Source organism: Phocoena phocoena, chromosome 10 (genome assembly GCF_963924675.1).
Source record: "Phocoena phocoena chromosome 10, mPhoPho1.1, whole genome shotgun sequence".
NCBI classification, from domain to species: Eukaryota; Metazoa; Chordata; class Mammalia; order Artiodactyla; family Phocoenidae; genus Phocoena; species Phocoena phocoena.
Window position 1 is genome coordinate 101360181 of NC_089228.1, and position 18693 is coordinate 101378873.

An 18693-nucleotide genomic window follows, 5' to 3' on the forward strand; every position below is an offset into this window, starting at 1 on the left:
ATCGGGGTTGGTTTCTTCTGAGGGGGTACCTGTGAGGGAGACTGTTCTAGTTTCAGGTGGTTTACTGGCAATCTTTGGCATTTCTTGGTTTAAAGAGGCAACATCCAATCCTGACTCCATCATTGCATGGCTGCTGTCTTCATCATCTTCTTTCTGTACATGACGGTCTCTGTGTTTAAATTTCTCCTTCTCATAAGGATATGAGGGATATTGGATTAGGGCCAACCCTGATGACCTCATTTTGACTTGACTACCTCTATAAAGATGCTACTTCCAAATACCCCATTCTGAGGTCCTGAAGATTAGGACTTCAACACATCTTTTTGGAAGGATGCAATTCAACCCATAACCTATAACCCCAGCGAGACAATCACACCACAGCTTAACGTCAGTCTATTTCTTAAAGTATGAGTTATTCATTTTGAAATAATGCTTCATCAACTACAATCCAGGTTTGGCTGCTTCAATCTCTTTCAAATTCTTTATTCCAGGCTCCCTCAAAAAACCTGGGGGTCCAGGTTCACCCAGGGTTATGTGTTTTCCACATATGCTTTCATCAGTGACCATGTGCAATGTGTCAGCGTTTTGAGGTGCTGTTCACCCCTCCTTTGGCCCAAGGTCCTGAACAGAGTACACACATGAACACAAACTGATGAGAAACAGAGAAGAGCTTCATCCATCTGGGCAAACACTTGGCATCTCACAGCAAACCTCTAATAAAAACTCGAGTAGAGAAGATGGCTTAATCTCTTTTTTTCTGCATGTATTCTGGTTTTTTAAATTTATTTTTTTATTTAAATTTTATGTGATTTTTAACGGTTACACTCCACTTACAGTCTTTAGAAAATATTGGCTATATTCCCTGTGTTGTACCATATGTCCCTGTAGCCTAGAAGATGGCTTAATCTTGAGGCCTAAGCGGGCCTCCCTCTGCCCACTCCAATCTTGGGACCAATGTGCCGCGCCCACGCGTCTCTGGAAGGAGAGAGAGGTAAGCAGGCTGCAGAGCAGATTCCAAGTTCACGAACATAGCAAGCTGTCCAGAGGTGGACCCATCTCAGAGGCTCCTGAAAACAAATGAAGGCCATTGCCAGCATAAGACATGACCAACAGCACAGTGACCTGAATCACTGGGAGAAGCGACTCCAGAGAAACAGGCACTGACGAACTAGGAGGAAATTGAGACAGAGAGACCCAGAGTGTGCTGCTCCATTGCCCCCCCGGTAAGAAGGGTGATAGCCCCTGCGGTCTGAAAATGGAAGCCCAGGAGGCAGAGAAGGTTTCCTCTCTTCCGAGGCCACGCCCCACAGTGAGCTTGTTAAATACAACACCACGCTTTCTCTTCTCAACAACTCCCGTATGGTCAATATCCTTCTGCCCATTTTAAAGGTAAGAAAACTGAAGCCTAAAGGAGTAAATAATTGGACCATCCTTCACAGCAAATAAGTTGAGGGAGGAAGCCAGAACTCAGATCCCACGTTGGTCTGTCTGACACCAAGTGTGACCTACAGTGTGATCATTTCCATCCTGTGTTAATTAATGATTCACGACCATCAGGAACTTACTGCCGGTGAGGTTGAGTTCACTGTTTTGTCAGGGCGAGACGGATTGACATCCAGAAGTTTATCACCAGGATCCTCTTTATACCCACAAATGGAAAGGAAGTCTATCCAAAAACGTTTTCATAAAGACTGTCCTGGAGCCCAGCCTCACACAAGAATGGAAACCGGAGAGAGGACGTCTGTGCAGTGGCTGCCGTGCTGCCAGCCAAGCTCCCTTCTCAGTGTATTCACAACATAATCGATGACATTTGTGGCCAGCCTGGCCTCCACATCAGGACCGTCTCAGTGTTTGAGCAGCACACATTCTCGAAAATATAATCACGTTTTTCAAAAGTATCGTTGGAAAAATATAATATATCTGGTAAAATGACAGTCTCAAACAGATGAATTAGTTGAACTTATTTTTAAAAATCATGGAATACTTTAAGTAGAGGAAAGACGACACCCATGGGCTCTGTTGGGAGAAGTGGCTGCTCTTTCTTGTGTGGACACAGGATCCTGATGTGCTACTGAAGCTTTCACTCTGGGGATAAATAGCTACTTGATAGATGTCACTTTTAACCCTTCCTCCAGGTGTAAAAGAAAATAATGGAATCAAACTATATTCCATCGAAAGAAGTAAGGAAGAGCTGCAAAATTTAGTAAGTTCCCTGAAAACAACTAGTAAGTTCCTGCTGCAGGTGAAATAACTAGGACTGTGTATGTATGTGCGTGTAAACACACATCTCGTTCCCAACTCTGTCTTCTGAGGAGGCCCAGAAACGATTGCTCCCGAACAGCGAGAGGCACTGTCAGGGCCTAGATCTTGCTTTTGAAACTGCAAAGAAACAGAGCTTTTGGAGAAAGGACTGATTCCAGGGCTGGGTCAAGACAAAGCGAGCCCAGAATATCCCTTTGTGTCAGCTAGTAAGAACTCTCAACGAATGATCGGGATACACTGAGAGGACACAAAAATCGGCTTGAAGGGGCCCCCACCAGCTAAGTAGGGGACAATTTGAGCATTAAAATAGGGGCTAAGCCACCCGGCTAGCTCAGTCAGTAGAGCATGAGACTCTTAAAATAGGAATGAGAGGGGATTACAGCACATTAAATAAAACAGAAATTCATGAGATGATACTGATATAAAGGAATAAAGGAAGGAAGGAAGGAAGAAAGAAAGAGAAGGAAGGAAGGAAAGAAAGAGGAAGAAATAAAGAAAGGTAGAGAGAAAGGGAGAAAAAGAGAGAGGGAGGGAGGGAGGCAGGAAAGGGAAGAAGGGAGGAAGGGAGGGAGGAGGGGGAAGGAAAAGGGAAAGAAGGGTGGGAAGAAGGAAGCTCTTCCTTACAGTAGAATGGCAAGCAACAAATTTGGAAGAAATGAGGAAAAGAGAGAATCACAGTTTGGTAACCATCATAGAGGTGGTTGACTTGGGAGTGCTCAGTGGATGCTAGGGCCCTCATGCGGAGTTATGATAAAGACTAGGAAATCAGTGTAATCCCGGAATACTTCCCTCCAAAACACTTACCAATTACAAAGGGAGAAATGATGAAGTTGAGGAAGAGACACCTGACAAACCAGGCCATTGAGGTTAGCACCCCCAGTGGTGGAACGGGTCAACACGCTGTTACTCCCTAAGGAGAGTCATTGAGAAGAACACACCTGGTTTATGAAGTAGTCTCACCATGACTCTTTGGTGTGAGTGTGGTGGTGAGAAAACATCACATGGACCGGGGTGAGATCATCCCCAAAGGAGAGGCTCTCAGGATACGAAGGACATGGAGACACTGAGGGTTTGAACATGAAGCCAGTTTTGCTTACATTTCTGGAATAAACCATACATGCTTTCTCTTCTGTGAAATGCCTTTTCATGTCTTTTGCCCAGTTTTATTTCAGGGTGTGTGTGTGTGCATGCGTACATGCTTTAAAAAATTGGTTTAGGCTTCCCTGGTGGCACAGTGGTTGAGAGTCCGTCTGCCGATGCAGGGGACACGGGTTCGTGCCCCGGTCCGGGAAGATACCACATGCCGCGGAGCGGCTGGGCCCGTGAGCCGTGGCCGCTGAGCCTGCGTGACCGGAGCCTGTGCTCCGCAACGGGAGAGGCCACAGCAGTGAGAGGCCCAAGTACCGCCAAAAAAAAAAAAAAAAAAAATGGTTTCAGGAATTCTTTAGTTCTTGATACCAATTTTGATGATTTTGGAAATTTGCCCTTTCCTTTCCTTTAAGGTGTTACTTTATGAACAGAAGTTTTTCATTTATTATGGTCAAATTTGTCAATCATTTCCAGTTCATGCTTTTTATGCTTATTTAAAGTTTAAGAATATTCATCTGTTGATATATATTTCACTTCGTTTTTAAAGCTTTTGGGCGGGGCGCTATCTAAGTCCTTAAACCACCTGGAGTAGATTTTTAAAAATAATTCATTTGAAATAACTTTAAACATAAAGAAAAATTGTCAGAACTGTACAAAGAACTCCCGTAGCCCTTCACCCAAAGATTCCCCAATTTCACATTTTATTGTGTTGTCCCACTGCTGTCTATTTATCCCCATTACTGCTATTCCTTTTCTGAACCCTATGGGAACAAGCTGCAGGTATGACATCTCATCTCCCCTAAGTACTCCAGTGTGTCCCCACCCCAAACAAGGACAACCTTCTGTGTGATCACCCTACAACTCTCCAATTGGGAAATCAACATTAGTACCAACTAATGTCCCATTCACAGACCACAATCGAATTTTGCTAACTGTCCCAACGATTTCTCTGACCTTTTTGATTTAGGATCTTATCTAGGAATACAGGTTGCTTTTAGGTGTCATGTCTGTTCTGTTTCAGTGTGAAGGGGGACCACATAGATGTTCACTTTGTGATAAATTAGTGAGCTGTGCAGCTCTGTTTTGTGCATTGTTCTGTGCGTATATTTCATAATAAAAATGTTAATTTTAAAAAATAAAGTATTTGTTCTTAAATAGAAAGCTAATCACATGCATACATTTCAAACATAACATTTGCTCCCAGGATTCAGATTTCTGCATTAAAATCAAGTTTCTTCTGCCAGCCATATATTTAAGTCCTAGACGTCTCAACTAATTTTAAAGCAGTGATCAAAGAGTGAAAAATCACCTTAACCAAGTAGCAGAGGCAAAGGGAGACCCAAGCCTCCCAAAGTGGGTTTTTATTAGGACTCTACCACCATATCTCGAAAAAAAGTTAACCCCCTCTTTGTTCACATGATTATTTAAATATGGTATGGTTGTCGTCATTTTAAATAAAAGAGCTATATACATTAATATTCATATTTTTGACTAAGGACTCTAGGTGAAGGTATAAAAAATGACAGACTAAATTTATGAGAGAGATGTATCGTTAGAGCAATCCATTCTAATATAGCAGTGGATTTTTTTCTGACCCAGGAAGAGGTGGGATTTCCTAGTAGACCTGGCAACTGCTCTCGCAAATAATTTCAAAAGGGTGTTTTTAAAATGGTAGCATCTGGAAAGTCCACTTAGGATGGATTGGTAGAGAGAGTTGGGAAATGGACTGGCTCAATGCTTTGCCCTGTTACCAGTGCAAGAACACACGCAGCCGCACCTGGTGTCCGCATGTGTGTGGAACATTGCATGCGCCGCTGGGGGCGGAGGCGTGCGGTGCGGGGGGGGGGGCTGCAGGACCCTGAACCGCGAAAGGAAGGTGGTGCCAACCAGGATTCAAATTAGACGTGGTCCCTTTCTGGCAGTTTTAGGGACAGGAGTTTTGCACATTTATGCCTTAATTATGCAGACCTACCTTCGGGGGGGAGGGGTACCTCTGGCTCATTTTGATATGCAGATCCAAACAGCACCAATTTCTTGGTTTTTTAAATCCTAAACTGCATACGTTTCTTTAACTTTAAACGAAATTGCTTATCAAAAGGAAACGTGCCCTTTGCAAGAAGGCACCTGTAACAAGCATCCTTGCATGGACCTTATTCCTTGGGCTGCACATCCACAGTATTCTGGAAAACCTCCAGAGTCCACAAAACTCCAAAGGCGAAAACCGCCTTGGAGATCAGGTCGTAGTCCGATCTCCGCTGTTTTTTCAGCTTACCAAACTGCAAGTCAGAGAAGCGTGGGGACAGACCAAGGTCACCGCACTACTGACGACACAAGGCCTAGGACCTGCGTCTCCCCACTCTTGTCCAGTCCACTGCTTTTTCGCCTCAAGTATGATGTGGAGTAGACATTTCAAATGAAGAAAAGAAAGGAGGAAACCTTCTCCACGGCCACCTTCAACCGTGGATATTGCCCGCAATGTTCCCAAAGAGCCAGCATGCGTTGGCAACCCTGGATCTCATTATCCTTTAATAAAGAAATTAGGAAAAACCAACCTCTCTTGGAGCCCCGACGGCAGAAAGACCAGTACTTTTTAAATTAAGAATTAAATAATAAAAACACTGTTAGCATCTGCTTTCAACCATTTACCCCAATATCGTTTATGCACAGTACTGACTCTGCTCTCTCACTTCCTCACTTTCCAAACGACCCTCACCAGCGAGGGGAGGCTGGGCTGCAAGTGGAGGAAAGTGGAGGGAAGGCCAGCGGGGTTCCATCGACGGCGCGCCTCACCCCGCGGGATGGGCTGGGACCCAGGACCGGCCCACCCGAAGCTGGTGGCCGTGCGCACGCGCAAACCGCCCGCCCTCTGCTTCACTCTGCTTTATTTAGTCCTTCAGCGCTGCCAGCTTGCAAACCCCCAACGCCCCAAGTTCGGATGACAGGGGGTGGGATGGGGAAATCCCAGGGCACTCTCAGAAAACGACGTCTTGTAAGATCCGGGGGCGGAGGGCGGGTGGGTGAGCAGGAGAAAGGCAAGGACGTTAAGGGCAAAAAGCCTTACACCGGCCCCCGTCGGGCCCTGCAACAGTCTGGGCTCGGATCCGGCGCCCCAACTCTGGGCGGAGGAGGGATAAACCTGGCGGGCAGCAAGCGCGGGGCCCCGAGGGGTGGGGCGGGGCTGTGGGCGGGGTCTACCGCGGCTCCCCGAGGCCCCGCCCCTCGGACCAACCTCTCGCCTTGCCATTGGAGGGCGTCGGGGGCGGGTCCAAGAGACACCCGCCTCTCGCCACCTGCCCCCGCCCCGCCCCCTGGCCGCCCAAGTTTTCGGCTCCTCCAGGAGCCTCAGAGCGCAGGAAAAGGAAACACCCGGGGCTGCCACACCGCCCCTGGATGCTGGAAAGGCTACCCCCCACTGCCGTCCAGCCCGTCCGCCTGGTGACGTCAACAGGGTGGGGCCACAAGGCCCCGCCCCTAGGCCCCGGACCCTGGCCCCCGGGCCCCCAGCTCTGGGTGTACCGCACCTGCGGGATGCGGGGATGGGGCTACCCTGTGCAGACGTTCCGCGTCACAAAGGGCCGCAGTCAGAGCCCCCGCGCCCCCCTTCATCCCCTCAGCCTCCACAGCACGTCCCACCGCCCTTGTTTTGCCCCCTTCTCGCCCTTTCTCTGTCTCTGCATCTCCAAAGAGATGGGCGCGCAGGTGGCACAGTGCCTGGAGAAGCAGATTCGATTCGATATCGCCTTCATCCGTCTGCATATCTACCGCTTACTTAATATCTTGTTTTCTCCTGTAATTTTGGGAGATTTAGCGGGTCCTTTTCATCTTTCATTTCTTTTTTCTCTTCACGGGCTCAAAGTCGGCCGGCTCCTTCCTTAGCATTTGATTAAAGAAGCTAGGATTTAGGCTTCTTTTGGTGCAGAGGAAGGGAAGGAAACCAAAGCCTAACCGCGTTTAGAAAGAAAATAGCTCTGTTCCTCTCTCATCCTTAACTCACGCTGTCGCGGTAGCACCTCGCGCGGGCACAGGCGCAGCTGCAGAAGCACTTGGTTGCAGAGAAGGCTGCGTCTCCACAGGGTTTGCGCCCGTGCATCAAAAGACAGTGCAGGTGTGTGTGGACGCGGGTGTGCGTGTGCGTACGTGATGTACGTGTGTGCGTGTGTGTGCGGCCCAACAAATAACCTCGAGAGGCGCATCAGGATCAGAAGGAACCCCTCACACTAGCGATCGCTTCGTAAATTTCCGAAAGCTCTGCGAGTCAGTATATCCCTAGTGTCCGAAAATCGTCTTTGCAGAGGTTCCTTCCTCCCTGCTCTCCCCGCTCCCCAATACAGGTGTCGCCGCGTCTCCTGAAGCGGCCCCTCGCCCGCGGGGGCGTCACCGAAGACGCGAGGCGTATATTTCAGGGCCCCCGCGTGTGCAGATTAAACCCTGCGGGCCTGGGCGTGTGCGCGCGCTCCCGTGCCGTGTGTGCGGGAGGGTCTGGGGCGCTCCGCTCGGCTCGCGGGCGTGAGTGTGCGTGTGTGTGCTCACGCGCTCCAGGCTGTGCCCCGAGTGCAGCTGCAGGGTTGGAGGAAGAGAGTAGGCCAGTGCAGCGGGGCAGGCGGCCCAGGGGGCTGTCGAATTAACGGAGCCGGCTGAGCAGTTCTTCCCTCTCCCGCTCTCGCTCCTTTAAACCCCGCTGCAACGTAGGGAGGAGGCTGGATTCGCCGAGTTGCTGGTGGAGGAGGGGGGGAGCAGGTTGAAACAATCGAGTGGGCGCGCCAGGACTCCCCGGCTCCGGGCGGGGCGGGGAGAGGGAGCCCCGGTCCTGCGCAGAGAGGGGGCGGGGTTGGGGGCCCGGGAACAGCGAGAAGGCGGGGGAGGCGGGCGGTGGGCGGCCGCGGGGCTGGGGAAATGGTCACCTCCGAGAGGCGAGAATTCGTTCGGATCGCACATTAATTGGAGATAACTGATTAATTCGAGCTTCTGATGACTATAAATGGCGATTCTCTACCAAGGTGTCTTTATTTTTTTTGAAAAAGAATCATTCCGTGTCATCCCCCACGTCAGGCCTGCTCGTGGGCGTGAGGCTGTACTTCCTCCGCCCCTCCTAATGGAGTGAACCATTCCCAGCACCTCCCCCTCTCCCTCTCTCTTCCTCGCTCCCTCTCTCTCTCTCCTCCCTCTGCCTTTCCCGTGCATAAAGTCTCCGTCGCTCCTGGAACTTGTTGGCAATGCCTATCTTTCAGCTTCCCCCCGCGTTCTCTAAACTAACTATTTAAAGGTCTGCGGTCGCAAATGGTTTGACTAAACGTAGGATGGGACTTAAGTTGAACGGCAGATATATTTCACTGATCCTCGCGGTGCAAATAGGTAAGTGGCCGGCGGGCCGGGCTCGCGGAGGTACGGCGGACGGCCGGGGCCGAGGTGCCCAAAGGAACCGACTGGCCCGCGGCCGCCCTGGGGTGCGGAGAAGTCGGCAAACCTCCAGGGGTGGGAGCATGGGATCCAAGGGACTCGCACGTCCCGGGTTGGTTTTTCTAAAAAAAAAAAAAGGTGGGGGGGGGAGACTCCAGACGTTCGCCAGGAAATGTGTGCGGCCGGCGTTTTCTGGAGGGGTTTTCCCCCCTTTTTCCAAAGCGCACGTCCGTTTTTGCTCCCCTCTCTTGGGTTCACCAGGTTTGGTGCGCTCTGGGGAAATGCACTGGTCCCTGCGATACTGCAAGGTATTATTTTTAAGGGTCAAAAGGTGAATGCAGGAACAAGATGGCTAGGCAGCTACAACTGGAAAGTTTATGTGCAGAAAGCAAAGATATTCTGGGGTTCAGACTGCAGCATTTAGAACTTTGTCATCCTCCCGCCCGCCCCCCCTCCGGCCCCAGTATCCTAGCTGCAGCATTCACACCGGGCAACGCAGACGGGGCTGGGGGGCAAATTGAAAATGACGGGGAACCCCAGAGTACATCTTCTAATATATTTATCATTGAGGAGCTTGAGTTCAGCTAAATATATGTGGATATAATTTTCTATGCTCATTTGCCTGTTCCTTTCCACATAGGCATCAGTATTTTCTATATAAGAAGGGGTTCCGAAGTGTTTGCAATATGTCGTGTTGGGTGCCTGTTATTTTTGTTTGTTTGGGACTGATTATGGGTGGGTTTATATAGTCCCCATTTTATGTTAAGGAATCTTGAGTCCTAGCTACACTGTCGTTGTTTAAAAGTTCACATTTTTTCATCCAAAACGAAGAAGGCATTATGGAAGGGAGCGCTAGAAAACCCCCTTCCCTGATGCGGGTCAGAGCATTAATTAATGTGGCCTAAAAGTGAAAGTGAAGCAGATTATTAATAGAATGGACAAGAGAAAAAATAGAAACTCTTCAAACGGGTTTTCTGGAGACGAGGGAATTGTTGGTGCCTATCACTTCAGGCTGTAGCATTCTTTGCAGACAAATCCTTGCAGTATTGCGGGGGGTGGAGGGGCTTTAGGGAATCGGTTTGGGGCAAGAGATGAAATGCATAACATTTTTCTTCACGAGAAATGTGGAGGAAACAGGCTTTGGAGTTATCTGCATATTAAAATGGATTCTTTGCAGTGGGTTTTGTATGCATTTGACATGATTCTGAGTATCTGGTTTTTTTGCATGAACATTGGAGGGGCTTTAGAATGTGTGGATGCAGGATGTTGACGTTGCCTTTAATTCTAAGAAACGATTTGCTGTTTTGAATCTTTGACATTAGTGCAAAGAGTTGCAGTAAATAAAGAACATTTCTGATTGCAGCAAATCCCTTAAATCTTGGAAATAACTGGATGTGGCTTTTGCAGTTAGCCTGCAGATTTTTAGAGAGCAGGAGACAGCAGTTGTTTTTGATATAGGGATTGTAATCTGCTTTCCCGGTAGGAAATAACCTTACTGTGGATGGGGTAAAAAAAAGACAGCGATTGTGTATGCGAAATACGCTTGGAACACAGTAACCTCGGCCCGAAAATGACCATTTGTTGGCTGTGGAATTGCAATGGAGCATACTTGTTCCCGAATGTCTGCCCTTTCCCGCACCAGAGCCTCGATCTTTATTAATTCCCGGCTGGGAACTGTCCCAAATCACTGACATTTGGCAAGAAAAGCGGGGGGTGGGGCAGGGACGGGAAGGTGGAGGGGTGGTGAAGGCAAATGAAGGCTAGGCGGGAGGAAGTTTGGAATGAATGAGAGGTCGAACGAATGAATGAACGGAAGGAAAAGGCACAAGACGCGGACACCGCAGAGAACGGGGAAGTAGCCTGGGTCGCTCGCCCGAGCCTCGCTGAACGAGGGTTCAAGAAGGACGGACAGGGTCGCGCCGGCTGCCCCCTGCCCGGAGGCGTGAGCCTGCGAAACACTTCCCGCGCGCAAGCCCCCGGCCTCCCCAGCCAGCCAGAGACCGCGGAGTCACAGTTGCAAAAAAAAAAACAGAAATTTTCACGACTTCTTATTTTACACGCGCGCGCACACACACACATGCGCGCTGTGACATGTCTTCTCCTCCAGCAGCCCCTGGAAAGATAACGCGACAGGAACGCTTCCCGCGCCCCCCACCCCGGCGAACCCCAATTCTCCTTTAACATAGTGTCAATGCATCTTAGGGGCAACTTTTTCACCACCGAGTCTTGGGGGTAGAGGTAAGGGGTAAGGAGAGGCTGGGTGCCGGGGCGGGAGGGAGGATGGACTGTATTTTATTTCGTTTCCTCGCTGCAAAGCAGCATCTGTGGTACGGATTATAGAGGGCGCCGCGCAGGGTTGAATTCATCGGGACCGCGTTCTGTTGGAACAAAGATTCGTTTATTCAGTGTTCTAGCTGACACTTGCAGTCGCAAGGGCTCTTACTGTTTCGTAGGGGGACCGGGAGATAGATAAAGGTTTACGTATCTGCCCGAGCCGAGGTCGAGTCCCTTCCCCAGAGCTTCCCGTTCCGGATTAGAAAGCGCAAGTCCCGCCCAGCTCTTCCTGCAGCAATTTGCAAACGGTGCGCTCTCGGAGGCCTCTGCAGCTTCGGTCACCTTCCCGCTCGCCTGCTTCTGGCCCGGCTCTGGGCACCGGCGGCTTGGGGCGGTGAGGTCCTCCCCGGAGACACCCACACGCGAGCCGCGGCGCCCTGAACACTGCCGGGAAGGGCCCGGCGCTCAGGGTCCGGGCACTGGAGGCCGAATTCCATTCCGAGAAGATTCGCCCCTTCTCTCCCCTCCCCTCGCCCCAGCAGCGCAGATCTGCGCTTCATGCGCGCCCTCCTGGCGTCCCGGGTGCTTTTGGCCGCTCGCCTCGGAATCTTTAGCCCGGTTCGTTGGCCTTGGGAAGGAGAGAAATGGCCACGGCAGCGCGCCGGCCGCCTGGAGCCGCGGGGTCTGGCCGACCTGAGACCAGGAGCGAGGACCTCGGTGCGGCCTGGGTTTCTTCCTCCCCCACCCCTTCTCCTTCACCTCCTCCCACCGCCCAGACTGCGATCCCGGTGCCCTCTGGAGGGAGCCCGGAGCTGGAGGCCGAGAGCCCCTGGCGGCAGCCATCTGGGCCCTGAGACGCACTGCTGGGGCCTGGCGAGGAAGGGTCTCACCCCCCCACCCCCGCTGGCGGGAGTGGTGGCCGGTCTTTCCAGGGGAGCCGAGCCGCGGATAGAGGCGGAGGGAAGCAAGGGGCCGGCCTCGCGGGTTTGGCCTCCGCGTAGGTGACCCGGGGTCTTTAGCTCAGACACATCCTGACTCTGCCGGGCCGCGACTGCCCCAGACCACTCGTCCCCTCGCCCAGTCTCTCGGGGTCGGGGGGCGAGGAGCTCACTAGGAACGCACACTGCATGGTAGACAGTCGGTCTTAGAGTGAAACAATCCATGTCGGTGGCTGCTGGTAGCTTGCAGCGACTTTATTAATTCGTTCATTCAGCAGTGTTTGCTGAGCGCCCGCCGAGCCCGAGGCTTCTTCGCCCGACGTGGCGCTCGGTTCGGCTGCGCGGCCCCCGGCTCTGCCGCCTCCCAGCCCCTTCCTCGCCCCCGCACTGTGCTTTCGGACCCCCTCCGTCACCTCAGAAAGGGAAGATCTCACTTGGAGACCCTTGACGGGCTCGCTGGGGAAGAGTTGGGAAACGAAGGAGGGAGTGAAGAGAAAGAGAAATAAAAGAGGCGGGGGAGGTGAGAAAAGGGGGCGATTGAAACAGAAAAAGAGATGGAGCCAGATGCGGGAGGGAGTCGCACAATAGGAAGGGCCTCGCCTCCCCTGTCCACACCGCTCACGCACCGGCCATCCGCAGAAGACGCGCAGTTGGGTGCGGGTCGCTCGTTCTCGGGCCAAACCGTTCATTCACCTTTGGACCTGGCGCTCCCCGAGCCCGGGCGCTAGTGGACACCACTGGACGGGGTGAGGCGCGCCGGGCCCAGGCGGGCGGGCCGTCGGGCTGCGGGGCGGGGTCGCGGTCCTGCTGACCGGTGTTCCCTCCTCCCCGCAGCGTACCTGGTGCAGGCCGTGAGAGCAGCGGGCAAGTGCGATGCGGTCTTTAAGGGCTTTTCGGACTGTTTGCTCAAGCTGGGCGACAGCATGGCCAACTACCCGCAGGGCCTGGATGACAAGACCAACATCAAGACCGTGTGCACGTAAGTGTTCTCTCTGGCCCTCGAGGTTTCCTTTCGGGGGGTGGGGGGCGCTGCGGAGGTGGGAGGGCGCCCCGCCTCCCGCCGGCGGTCTGTATATTTGGCACCAGTGCGAATCCGCGCCTTCTCACCTTCTGGCTCCCACCCTCAGGCCTTTGCCGGGGCCTGCCCCGCCCAAGGGGACCCTGTGGCCTGGGATGGGCAAGAGGATGATGCTTTCCGCCGGGCCCAGTCCCACCCTCTGCAGCCTGACCCGCGCGCACAGAGGCGCGCGCAATCCACGCGCTGGAACCGGGGACGAGGGTTTGGAGAGCAGCTGGCAGTTCCTCGCTGCGCTTTGAGGCCGTCTTCGTCTCCCTTTCCTGCTGCGCGAATGAGCACTTCCCGAAGAACGGTTGGTTTGGTTTGAGGGGCGTTTTTGGTAGTTCTACTAGGTTCGCTTAAAAGGAAAGGCACTCCCCTATTTTGTCCACTTCCTCTAATAAAACTCCCCTCCGGTGCCCGCCAAGAAAATTTGCGAGCAGCAAGGGAGTGCGGATCCCTCTTCCTCTTTCTAGGAGAGAGACTGAAAGAATATTTTGTTTTGTGCCAATGACTTTGCCCAAGAGGAGCATGTCCCAAATGTCCAGTGATCACTTCTGCGGAGTTGGTAGCCAATTCGGAGCTTTAGAGTAGTTACCTTTCTTGCTTCCCCCGCCCCCCTCCTGCATCTGCAAGGTGTCCCCAGGCCAGGCCAGGAGGGAGTTCATGGACAGACCCAGTGGGGTTTTTCCAGAGCTTGGCTGGAAAGCACAGCTCCCACTGGCAAATGAGGGTAGCAGAGCCCTACTGTGGTGGACCAGCTGCATTTTAGCTGCTGCAGACCTTAGAAATACTCACATCTTCTGCAGTACACGTGCACACACACTGCTCCTTCATTTTTCAAAAATAGTTGTGAACCTCCCCACGCCCATAATGGTCCTTCCAATAAAGCCAAGGCAAAAGGTGTTCCTTGTTTCCCATAGGTTGGAGTGACCATTTTCTGCACCATCCTTAATTTTGCTACACACAGTCTTAAATACCCTGGCGGCCACCAGAAGTCACAGCGGCTAAATGGCTGCTACTTTCCTATCAGGAAAGGGACAAAAGGCTGGGTCTGGGATGCACACCCACCTACTTTAATCCTAAGTGTCTGATGATAGGTAAGAAATGTACCTATAACGTTGGACAAGAGGCTAAATACGGATCAGCTCTCAAATCCTCCATCATTTGCCAGAACTTGGTTATTCCAAAGCTATTTTAATTTTTTTAGCAGGACTTTCGTCCTGGAAAATGGAAATGAGGTGGTCCCCTCTCAGAGGTGGCAGCCACAGCTGGGTCAAGGCTCCCACACTGTTGGTGGCACTGAAGCCCACCTCTTCTCAGCGCCACCTGGATTCTGTCATCTTCCACCATGTCTCTCTTCCAGGAAGGCCCTGTCCCCATCTGGGCATGCATGAGGAAAGGAGAGATTTAGACATCCTTTGGGAGGTGTAATTATGCAGAGAGCTGTCCTGCCGCCTCTCGGTTTCTCTAAATCTCAGTATTTATTACAAATTGAGGAACCTGGGAGCCCTGCACCCCAGGCCCCCCAGTCCTCATAAATCAGAGACTCACGGAGGTCATTAGAAAACAGCCATTGCTCAAGGCAGTCCAACAAGCATTTATAACTTGACTGTCAGCCGGAAGATGGGGTGGGAGTGGAAACCAGGCTAAATCGTGCTTACAGTCTGGGCTAGTGAGTAGAAAGGAGAGAGGGGAAAAAATAACAACCAAATTTCGTGGAGGGCCCTCCCTGGTGACCTGGCGCTAAGGGCCCCGGCGAAGTGGGAGCCGGCCCAGAGTTACGGAGGCTCACTGATCGACCCAGCCCCGAAAGGAGACAGCGCCCCAGGAATCGATCACGAGTTGGAATGATATTTAGTCTCGAGATCTATTTTGGGTTTTCAGAAGAAAGGGGGACAATTAAAAAAAAAAGGACAAGTTGGCTGAAGGTTGTGGGGCGGGGCTCGGAACCGAGCCCAGGAGGAGCGAGTGGCTGAGTACCGCGCGGGGCTCCGGGAAGAGGAGAGAGGGGAGGGCTGGGAGTAGGGTCCCTCGAAGGCTGGCAGCGGCGGGCACCGCGCCGGCCCAGGAGCCCGGGCCTGGGGGTGCTGGCAATACACCCCGAAGGCCGCGGAGTTCCAGGGCCACGAAGAAGCCTCGGGAGAGGGGGAAGGGCAGGGCCGGAGCTCTGGGGTTTGAGGAAGCTGGAGGAGGCCAGGAAGCCAGCCCCGGGGGCCCGGGCGCTGACACTCACCGACCCCGTGGAGGGGAGAGGCAGGCCGCAGTCTCCGGAGCGAATCAGAGCGGGGGGGGGGGGGGCGCGTGGAGAGCAAGGCGAGGGGCCACGGAGGACCGAAGCAAGCGAGTAGGGGGAAGTGAGGAACGGAACAGAGGAAAACCGAGGGGAGGGAAAAGGAGGAAGACAAAGAAGGGGAGAGGGAAGAAGGGGAAGGGGAGAGCGGGAGACAAAAGGAGGAGCGGAGGAGAACGAAGGCCACGGGGAGAGTGCGCGGCGGCGTGGAGAGGGAGGGAGGGAGGCAGAAGGGGCGGGCGGAGGAGAAAGCGGGAAGCCCGGAGGGGAGGGCCGTGCTCCGAGCAAGCAACCCTCTTGCAAGCCAAGAGGCATTAATGGGCGGCAGCTTGCGAGGCTTAGCACTGTTTTCCTAGCTTTGCCCGCGGAGGCCCAGCAATCTGCTTGCGCAGGCCGAGGTGCCAGCGCGGCGCAGCGGGCGCGGCCCGGCTGCCGGGCCGCGGAACCAGAGAGGGAAGGGGCGGCCTCCACCTCGGTCAGCGGCACCCAGGCTGCGCGGAGGTCCCGGGAGCGCCCACCGGGCCCCGCCCGGCGCCGGGCCGGCGGAGAGGAGGTCGGAGGTGGGGCTCCGGGAGGTTTGCCCGGGGCGCAGGCCCGGGGTCCTTCCCGCGCCCAAAGTGAACCCGTTTCTGTTTTGTTCTGTTCCTCGCCAGATACTGGGAGGATTTCCACAGCTGCACGGTCACAGCCCTTACGGATTGCCAAGAAGGGGCGAAAGATATGTGGGATAAACTGAGAAAAGAATCCAAAAATCTCAACATCCAAGGCAGCTTATTCGAACTCTGCGGCAGCGGCAACGGGGCGGCGGGGTCCCTGCTTCCGGCGCTCTCCGTGCTCCTGGCGTCTCTCTTGGCAGCTTTAGCGACCTGGCTTTCCTTCTGAGCGCGGGGCCGGCTTCCCCCGCGCGCCCACACACACTCACGCCATGCTCCCGGAAATCGAGAGGAAGATCCATTCGTTCTTTGGGGACGTTGTGATTCTCTGTGATGCTGACAACACTCATAGGATTGTGGGAAATCCTGATTCTCTTTTTGATTTCGTTTGTTTTTTTGTGTTTTATTTGCCAAATGTTACCGATCAGTGAGCAAAGCAAGCACAGCCAACATCGGACCTCAGCTTCAGTCCGTCTTCCCACAGAAATACGAAAACGGCAAACCCACCCCATTTTTTTAATTTTTACTTTTTGGCACAAGAATCTCAGGAACGGCCCTGGGCCGCCTACTATATTAATCATGTTAATACATGACAAATTATGGGCTCCTCCTAATAGGAAAGAGAGGAGAGGAGAAGGCCAGGGGAATGAATTGAAGAGAGAAGCATCTCGTGAATAATTCACGCTCACGTCTTTCTAACACAGTATCTTGTTTTGATCATTTCCACTGCACATTTCTCCTCGAGAAAAGTGAAAGGACGGGTTGTTGGCCTTGTGTTTTAAGGCTAGGAGGGAGAGAGGAAAGGGGTTGAGGAAACCTCGGGTTAGAGGTACAGGCTGCCAGAAAAAAAACGCTGCTGAAATCACTGAGAGGTTAAGCTTTACCTGCTCGTGTTGATGCATCTTTCCAAGTCCACTGCCTTGAGTTTCCCTCTTGTTTTAGCTGTTACACATACAGTAATACCTGAATATCCAATGGTATAGATCACGGGGGGGGGGGGAATGTTAAATGTTAATCTAAAATATAGTTAAAAAAAGATTTTGACATAAAAGAGCCTTGATTTTAAAAAAAAGAGAGATGTAATTTAAAAGTTTATTATAAATTAAATTCAGCAAAAAAAATTTGCTACAAAGTATAGAGAAGTATAAAATAAAAGTTATTGTTTGAAATGGGGGTGTCGTCTGTTTCCTGCCCCAAGCCTGCTTTCTTGGCCGAGCTCTCGGGGTTACCTGAAGGGACACAGGATGCCAAGTGATAAGTTCACCTGTTCACAAGCCACCTGCTAACCTACCGTCTTCAAGCAGACCCTCCTCCACCAGGACACCTTGCCACGTCCCTGAAATCGTGTTTACTTAAGAGAAAGAGGAGGTTATATTTTAAATAAGTAAACGGCAAGGATCCTTTCTAGGTGAGGTCTGGGGACACTGGGCTTGCGCGCAGCTGAGAACGCACACGCACACCCACGCGGGTCGGACGGAGCCTTACGACCGGCCCCGCAGGCCGCGCCCTCCCGGCGACATGCCGCTTCCTCTGCGGTGGCCAGAGGCACCTTGCAGAGGAACCACCATTAAGGGCTCTTGCAGAGGGCCAGATGCTGTGGTCCCTGGCAGGGATCAGGTGAGTCCTTTCATAATTAGTAAGACAGCTCAGCTGAAATGGCGAGGAGACGGGGCCTATCGATCTGGCAGTCGAGCTGCTTCCACCTCTCCTACTTATAGGCCCGCATGGCCTTACAGAGAAGTAAACATTCGCGAATAAACGCGAGCAGAGGAGCGCGGGGTCCGGGGCTGCTGGATGCGAGCAGGCTGGGGGGGCAGACCCGAATGTGGGTCTTTGGGCTCGAAGACAGCGAAATCGGATTTCTTGGACAAGGTGAGGGTGGGAGGGAGCTGTGGGGGCCCCGAGGGGTCTGGGGGTGGAGATGGGGGCGGGGAGGGTGGCTGAGAAGGCTGCAGCGGGTTCCCGCGACGCGCTCCTGGAGGGTGCACGGGGCCCTGAAATGCAATGTGTAAACAATCGCTAGAGTAACAGTTCATAAATCAAACCCAGTAGGTCGCAGCCCAATCTGCATTCCCGCCACGGATTGAATTCCAGCAACACATGCGTCCCTGCGCCCCGAGCGCTGGAAGCCGCCCGGTTTCTTAATGGCAGCATCTATTAGCGCGGCGGGTTCATGCACGCCACCTCGCCTCCACTCCTGGGACTATTTCCCTCGCTGCCCCCCGCGCCCAAGCCGCCCCCTCCTCCGCCGACCCTGCAGTCTCAGGCCAGACCAAAGGAAATCCTCGCGCCTGCGCCGAGTGGCCACCCACCCCGGAACGCTGGCTGTTTGGGTACATAGAGTTTGGTTTTGATCGTTTCATTTCAATGTAATTTTCGGCCTAAGTGTAAGTGGGACGATTATAGCCTGAGTTCAACCCCTGGAATTCAAATTAAAATGTCTGAGCCTCTTATAAACACGAATCTATTTAATGATGGGGGAGGGGAAGGAGGAGAAAGAGGGTCTACTCGGGCCGGTCTTGCTTCGATAGCCTCCCCGCTCCTATTCGTGTTTCTACCTCCGCAAACTGGGGGCGAACCAGCGCGCACCCCTGGGCCCATTGCTCGCCAAAGGAAAACGCACGCGGCGTTCTCCCCAGGCTTTGGGGTGGTGGTGGGGGGAGACCCCCGCGACACAAGGAGGACACCCCTCCCCTCACAGCGCAGGCCTCCCTCCTAGAAAACGAACTC

At 53.0% G+C, this 18693-nt stretch overlaps 1 protein-coding gene across 1 annotated transcript; it reads left to right on the top strand.

Moving 5' to 3' along the window:
- The first annotated feature begins 8439 nt into the window (after positions 1-8439).
- NRN1 (neuritin 1) lies at positions 8440-17132 on the top strand. Its single transcript, XM_065885687.1, has 3 exons — positions 8440-8703; positions 12795-12939; positions 15964-17132. The coding sequence occupies exons 1-3, from the start codon at positions 8649-8651 to the stop codon at positions 16190-16192; spliced, it is 429 nt and encodes a 142-aa protein (XP_065741759.1). The 5' UTR covers positions 8440-8648; the 3' UTR covers positions 16193-17132.
- Positions 17133-18693: the final 1561 nt, after the last annotated feature.